This window comes from Varanus komodoensis, unplaced genomic scaffold (genome assembly GCF_004798865.1).
Source record: "Varanus komodoensis strain SLA01 unplaced genomic scaffold, ASM479886v1 scaffold6_2, whole genome shotgun sequence".
In the NCBI taxonomy this organism is placed as follows: domain Eukaryota; kingdom Metazoa; phylum Chordata; class Lepidosauria; order Squamata; family Varanidae; genus Varanus; species Varanus komodoensis.
Window position 1 is genome coordinate 4,491,692 of NW_025336346.1, and position 8,069 is coordinate 4,499,760.

At 39.6% G+C, this 8,069-nt stretch overlaps 1 protein-coding gene across 1 annotated transcript in view; it reads left to right on the forward strand.

The window, feature by feature from the left end:
* Positions 1 to 8,069, forward strand: part of DOCK3 (dedicator of cytokinesis 3) — a 283,802-nt gene that overhangs the window by 150,086 nt on the left and 125,647 nt on the right. The window contains exons 19-21 of the mRNA XM_044451471.1: positions 373 to 470; positions 3,182 to 3,265; positions 6,087 to 6,187. Coding sequence (XP_044307406.1) covers positions 373 to 470; positions 3,182 to 3,265; positions 6,087 to 6,187 — 283 coding nt within the window. The remainder of the gene's footprint in view (positions 1 to 372; positions 471 to 3,181; positions 3,266 to 6,086; positions 6,188 to 8,069) is intronic.

The following is an 8,069-nucleotide window of genomic DNA, read 5'->3' on the forward strand; positions in this document are numbered from 1 at the left end:
GGGGCGGCATAAAAATGTTTTAATAAATAAATAAAAATTAAGCATAGATATAAAATTTCCAATCAGTTCAAAAAATGTTATATTGTGATAGTATTATTCCTGTGCTTATGTATACATTTGTGTGAAATAATCCTATGCAAGTTAGTCAGAAGTGTGTATCACTTTGTTAGGGATTTATTCCCAAGTAAATATTCCTAGGATTGCAGTCCTTTTTGATCTAACTGTTGCTAACCTACTAATCTATCTCCGTGAACAACTGGCAATAGTTAACATTTATTTGCAGACTTCTCATAATTCTACTTTATGCTAATTTCCTCAGCAATAATGAGTCTTAGTTTATTCCCTATATACCCATTTTTATATAATTTTCAGTGGATCTGCTTGCTCTCTTGAAATGGAAAGCTTATCCAGATCGTGTAATGGACATCTTAGGAAGACTGAGGCACGTCAGTGGTGAAGAAATTGTTAAGGTACTGAGTCTGGTCAGACATGTTAACAATTGCTATTGTGACTGAGGAAAAAACCAAAAAGATTACTTTGACTGATTATCTTCTCTAAATAAATAAATGCAGGAATGATTATCTTCACCACACATTCAAGAGGTACTGTACAAACAGCATACTGTCAGTTTATGAGAATAAAGCTGGAACTATATGGGATGGAAGATTTGGGGCTGCTGCACATTTGCATCTCTTGCTGCCATTTCCTCTGGCAACTTCTAGTAATGCAAAAACTGTGACTTAATATCACTATACTTCAAGTTTGCCCACTCTGCCACTTCTGCTTACAGAAACAAGCTCAGAGGATGTACTACTAGGTATTAGATTAAGAAAGAAGAGAACATCATGCATGCATTGTAGTTTTTAGTGGTCATTAAGAACTGTCTGAAAACTGAATAAAATAAGGTAGTATTTATTTATAAAGTCACAACCAAAAGTCGCAAATGAGACTTCCTTTTTATAGTTTTTAAAAACTATTAAAACATATACTAATATTAATATGAACTGCAGATGACGCAGTGGTTTAAACCGCTGTGCTGCTGGGCTGGTAGATCGAAAGGTTGCCGGTTCGAATCTGCACAACAGAGTGAGCTCCCGTTGCTCCGTCCCAGCTCCTGCCAACCTTGCAGTTCGAAAGCATGCAAATGCAAGTAGATAAAAAGGTACCACTCTGGTGGGCAGGTAACAGCATTCCGTGCACTTTGGTGTTCAGTCATGCCAGCCACATGGCCACGAAGACTGTCTGCGGACAAATGCTGTCTCCCTCGGCTAGGAAACGGAGATGAGCACCGCCCCCTAGAGTCAGGCATGACTGGACTTAATTTCAAGGGGAAACCTTTACCTTTTTAATATTAGTATTAATAATACTGTGACATAATATTTTAGTTTTTTTCAGAATGTGATGGAAAAATATTTTCAGCCATTCCTTTTTTAGAATAATTTGCCATTTTGAAAAGGGCTAAGGCATAATACAGAAATCTGAATCCTTTTTCATTATTTTGGGCATTTCCAAATTAACCTTTGTAAATGATACTTGCTAATGAATGCTGGAAATGAAGTTGTGTCTTTGAAAATTATCCAGATTTTCTATTGAATACCAGCCATGATTGTGTCATTTGATATTTACCAGCATATAGTAATAAATGGCAAGTCATGCAGCTAAATAACTGAAAAGGGCATAAGTATGGGTATTCACCAAAAGCACAGAGGGGACAATCCTATCACCCTGAGCTATTGTCTGATGAGGGACCATAGGATTCCAAGCTTCAGAGCTGGGAATCAAACCTCCGATCCTACTTCCCCTCCACTCACAGCAAACACAGAAAAAACCATGCCAGCTGCCCTCTGAGGACAGGAAAGTGCCCTCTGATGAGAGTGACTCCAGAAAGTGATTAAAGGGGGCAGCAGAGGTAGGTGGAGACTGTAGTGGCCAGGACACTAGAAATCCAGAAGCTATACCAGGCTCCTTCCCTCTCCTGATGAGAAGCTATTGCTAGTGAAAATGGTGAGAGGAGCAAGGAAGTGAAGATTGCCTTTGCCATGCTTCCCATTCTGTATTGGTTGAGTGTAGCCTCCAAGTTTGGGAGGTTACAGTTGTCTCCATAGAATGGTGCACTTAGGCCATTCTTGAAGTTTACTGCCAAAGTACTTTGGCATTGTTCATGGGCCTCTTAAAATTAAAAAAGGAACAATAAGAGTAATCAGTGATTCATATACATTGCTCAACATTTAGTTTACGCAAAGTCTTTTCATATTGCATTCAAAGATAAATTAAATCTACAGAAGCTGTAGATTGCCAAGGCCTCTCTCTGTTTATTTTACTGTATATATTTTAATTGTCATTGTTTTAATGTATTTTGTATTCGATGTTGTAAGCCGCCCCGAGGCCTTGGCAAGGGGCGGCATAGAAATGTTTTAATAAATAAATAAATAAATAAATTCAATAGATAAGCTTTTATTAAAATTAAACAGCAGTTCATTAGATTATGTTGGCCATGTATATCAACTGCTTCCTTCATTTCAGTGAAGTCTAGTTTCCTTGCCATCCCTTTTTCTTCATATTCTTTATGAAACTATACACTTGAATGCTTATGTGCTCTCTCTGTTAATAATAAAAAGCTGATCACCTCTTAGGAATGAAGCCAGTCCAAACCCCTACTTTTGGACAAGGGTACAGAGGTGTCCTTCCTCAAACTGCAAGGCATATAGTATGACTGTTTGATTAAACCACATCAGAAAGAATACCCCCATATGATATAATAGGAGTAGGGATAATTACTGTTCACTGAACATCTTTGTTTCCATGTTTACATAGAATGGGAGTGGGCAACTTGTGGCTATCCAGATATTGTTGGACAGTAACAATGGTGTAGCAAAGTCATGGTGAGGGATGCAGTTGCAGTCACTGAAAATGTCCAGATAATTATAATGAAACAATACTATGCATGGTCTTGTTATGTGTCTAAATATTTTTTTCCTTTTCAGTACTAGGGATAGTCCTGAATACTTCTGCACATAATGTGAACAAAACTATCATCCTATGTGCATCTACCTGGGAGTAAACCCCATTGAACTCAGTGGGACTTGCTTCTGAGTAGATATGAATAGGACTGTACTGCAAGCTATCAAATGGCCTGTTTTGATAGAATTCTTTATAAGGCAATATTATATGAATCTTCTAGTTCCTACAAGATATCCTGGACACATTGTTTGTGATTTTGGATGACAACACAGAAAAATATGGACTGCTGGTTTTTCAGTCTCTAGTAAGTACAACACACGTTTCATGAATAAATACTTTTATCTTCCCTTTCTCCATTTTTCCCATGGTGCTTATGGCTGTGTGCATTAGTAATTTTATCAGCAGACCACACTCAAGAGCATGTGGGAGATGTAGGTTTATGTCCCTTCTTGGTGGCCTGGTGAAATTCAAGTCAGCTTTACTATTTTCCATTGCCTGGTGAAACTTCTGGAGGTTGTATTTTTTCCCTAATCCTCCATAGTCCTCTACATTTTCAACCAGCTGTCATACTGCTATGGCTTACATTGCTTTGTTCAGTTATTCATGACTCATGCTTTCCTGAGCTTGATATGCATAGCAGTGATTTCATTTTCAAGACATTGCATTCATGCCACATGTATCTTCTCTTGTTAATTTTTAAATGGTGACCCTTAGCAACAATTTGAAATAAGATCTTATTCTTTGAAGGACTGTTGCCTGTTCTCATAAGCAAAGGCTTTCCTACATGGGACATTTATTTTTCCCTTGGCATTCACTACTCATCACTATGAGCTCTCTAGACAACATCCTGACCCTTCAGATTCACTTCAGTGTCTAGCCAGCACTTTCTGCAACTTTTTTTAGAGCAGAGAAGTATGAGCATCCTAGGAACATGGTTCCAAGTTGGATTAGATATATTCTGATCATTACCCTCCCCCTAGATAATTCACAGTGTTTGGACTTCCCATTCCAAGTAGAAAAGGAAGAAAAGGCATACTGGGCAAGCCAAAGACTGTTCTGGTCTAACATTTTATTCCCACAATTGTCACTTAACTGTAGGAAGTCCACAGGCATGACAGGAGTGCAATAGGCCCCTATATATTACTGATACTGGTGGTAATAGAGAGCCATCGTGACCAGGTGCCATTGATTGCTCTACTCTCCATGAATTTGTCTAATTAAACTGTTTGCAGAGAGGTGGCCTAGTTCTCACACACCGTCTGCTCAAATAGATTCATACAGTTCTGAGAAGGAGGTGTGAGGGCAGAGGTGAGCAGATGACTTGGCAATTTCAAAGTTACCTAGCGAAGATTCTCAGACAGAGCGTAAGGACCAGTCTGCCTTGGAAAAGGAAGGAGACATTTCAGAACTGGAGGTGGGGAGCTTGAGCAGGAATTGCTTGACCCTGAAAGGAGATGTCATGGAAAGTGAGCAGACCAATTAAAAAGTGCCCAACGTTCCCACTGCCTAGCCTTCAAGCAGCAGAATGGAGTCAGAATCTTTCTGAAAGGGAAGTATGGAGGGGATGTTTCAGTTTGGAGTCAACTCTTGCCATGGGCAGATGCTTCTCCTACATCTCAAAAAGAATGCTAATTTGATTTATATTGTTTTGTAACCTGTTAAGCTATAATAAAAGGACTTGCTTCTAAAGTCTAAAGACACTGACAGGCATCCACTTGGCTTGTTCTCATACTGGCCCCTCTTGCCATACCCTGGTCATGACTGCTGTTTGTCATTCTCCCTTTCCACATGGGAAAAAGTAACACTGGATGCTAGGGTCCTGTCTATTTTGGAATGGGGATACAGGACTGAGTTTGTCACCCTTCCACCACTCAGTATCATAAGAAATACTATTCCATCCAACGGTAACTAAAAATGTCATCCATATCTGTCTACTTGGCAGCAATTTCAGCCTTTCACATACCAGTTCAGGGTTCATCAGTTTTTTCTGTACTGTCTTCAGGGGATCTCAAATAGCACCACACTAACTTATTCACTAACACCAAATTGGAGCCTCTCTGTCATCATACAAGCCCTTACAAAGAAATAGAGCCTGTGGTGACAACTGACTTATGCCTGCTGTCATGGAAAATGGTTTTACTGGTTGTGATTACATCAACCCACCATTCCACTGAGAGTGCACCTCAAAGTGGATCCTTTATACCTTTTATTCCTTGTGCTGCATCCTGAAGATGCCTTTCTTCTCACAGTTGTTTCAGACTTTCATATTAATTAGGACATTTACTGCCAGCCATTATTTCTTCCCCACCAACTCCAATTAAATCAATGTTCCATACACTGGATGTTTGTCAAGTACTGACATTTTACCATTCTCACCCACTGTCCCCACTTGAGTCTCATATAGTGATATAATTGCTCAATATGCAAGAAATGGGTGGGAACTTGTTTAATATATTGATCCTGGGGATGGGGGAGGGGTTCCCATGAAAACTCTCTTAATTATAGAAACTTTCTGAAGGCAGGCCCTACACAGGCACATAGCCTATATGTGTGTGACTGCACAAATGACCACTCACAAAGAACAATAGTTATAGATGCTTACAGATACAGCATGCTTTTTTGTGATTACCTTTCCAATTAGATTAGGGATGTGTGAAGAATCTGTTTTGGGAGCACACTGAGCATTCATGCAAGTGCCTACAAGGAATTAAATGTGTGTGAACACTGGAGTTATATGTCAGTCAGCTTTTCCTTCTGATATCTGAATTTTAAGCTCTTCTTTCTGACTCTGGCAGGAGTTAATCCACTTCTGATTGCACTTCCACTTCTGGAACATAATAGATACTCACAATTCCATTTTTTCATTCCTGTTCAATTTATTACTATTGATGGACATTTTAGATGAGTACAAGATGAAAGATACATAAGTATAAACAGGAAATTTGAACTAATACACCTATCAGGAACATGCAGTGAGTGAGAATAGAATTGTAAACTGCAGTTGTCAGGAGGAATGTAAATAAAGGGAAAATTAATTTTAATTGCTTATTACCCTGTGTTTATTAATATATTGGTTGGTGATTAATGTCTTTAGTTGTGGTTTACTCTTTCTCCTTCTCCTTCAGGTGTTCATCATAAATCTCCTGCGTGACAGCAAATATTTTCATTTTCGACCTGTAATGGACACTTATATTCAAAAGCACTTTGCAGGAGCACTCGCATACAAGTAGGTCCTCCTCTTTCTTATCTGCAGTTAAAAAAAAGTTTTCCCCACATTTTTCTAAGGAGATAAACTTAAACAAGGATGCTAAAAACACAGGTGCCATGCTGGGTCAGAGCAAAGAACCCTGTATAGTCCAGGATTCAGGACTCACAGTGGCCAACCAAATGCCTGTGAGAAGACCAATAAGCAGGAAATGATCCTTCGCATTCATGATCCTTCATAATGGTTCTAGTAACCTGTAGTATTTGCTAGTTGGTAGCTTTATTTAATCCCATTTTAAAGCTGTCCAACTTGGTGGTCATCAATAAATCTTCTGGTATAAGTTCTATAGTTTAACTATGTGCTTAATAACTTCAATAGTCTTAACTGTGTGCTATCTGAAGTGCTTCTGTGAATTAGAATCAAGGCAAGACAATTTATTTATTTATTTATTATTTATTAAAACATTTTTATGCCGCCCCATTCGCCGAAGCCTCGGGGCGGCTTACAACATGGACAGGTCCTAAGTAGGGACCATTTAATATAAAAAACATACTTCAACTTACTGTTAAATTTTTTAAAAAACTGTTTGAATTTAAAAACCGACATATGCCCTGAATGGAGCACCATTTCACATTTGTTTTAATTGTTGTTGTTAGTCACGAAGTCATGTCCGACCCATCGTGACCCCATGGACAACATTGCTCCGGGCTTTCCTATCCTCCACCATCCCCTGGAGTCCACTTAAGCTCACACCAACTGCTTCAGTGACTCCATCCAGCCACCTCATTCTCTGCCGCCCCCTTCTTTTTTTGCCATCTGTTGTTCCCAGCATTAGGCTCTTCTCCAGGGAGTCCTTCCTTCTCATTAGGTGGCCAAAGTATGACTATACGCACTTCTGTTGGCAGGGTGATGTCTCTGGTTTTTAGTATGCTGTCTAGACTTGCCATAGCTTTCCTCCCAAGGAGCAAGCGTCTTTTAATTTCTTGGCTACAGTCCCCATCTGTGGTGATCTTGGAGCCCAGGAAAATAAAATCTGTCACTACCTCCATTTCTTCCCCATCTATTTGCCAGGAAGTGAGAGGACCGGATGCCACGATCTTAGTTTTCTTAACGTTGAGTTTCAAACCAACTTTTGCACTCTCCTCCTTCACCTGCATCAAGAAGCTCTAATTCCTTAAATTTATTTTAACCTCTACTGTATATTCATCAGGGATATGATTTAGGTCATACCTGAGTGGCCTAGTGCTTTTCCCTACTTTCTTCAATTTAAGGCTAAATTTTGCAACAAGAAGCTCATGACCTGAGCTACAGTCAGCTCCTGGTCTAGTTTTTACTGACGGTATAGAGCTTCTCCATCTTTGGCTGCAGAGCACGTAGTCAATCTGATTTCTGTGCTGACTGTCTGGTGATGTCCATGTGTAGAGTCGTCTCTTGGGTTGTTGGAAAAGAGTGTTTGCTATGACCATCGTATTCTGTTGACAAAATTCTACCAGCCTGTGCCCTGCTTCATTTTGTACTCCAAGGCCAAACTTGCCTGTTATTCTGGTTATGTTTTGGCTTCCTGCTTTAGCATTCCAATCGCCCATGATGATAAGGACATCATTTTGGGGTGTTAATTCTAGAAGGTGTTGTAGGCCTTCATAGAACTGGTCATCTTCAGCACCAGTGGTTGGGGCATAGACTTGGACTACTGTGATGTTGAATGGTTTGCCTTGGATTCGAACTGAGATCATTCTGTCATTTTGGAGATTGTATCCGAGTACTGCTTTTCCTACTCTTTTATTGACTATGAAGGCTCCTCCATTTCTTCTGAGGGATTCTTGCCCGCAGTAGTATACCTGATGGTCACCTGAATTAAATTCACCCATTCCTGTCCATTTTAGTTCACTGATTCCTACAATGT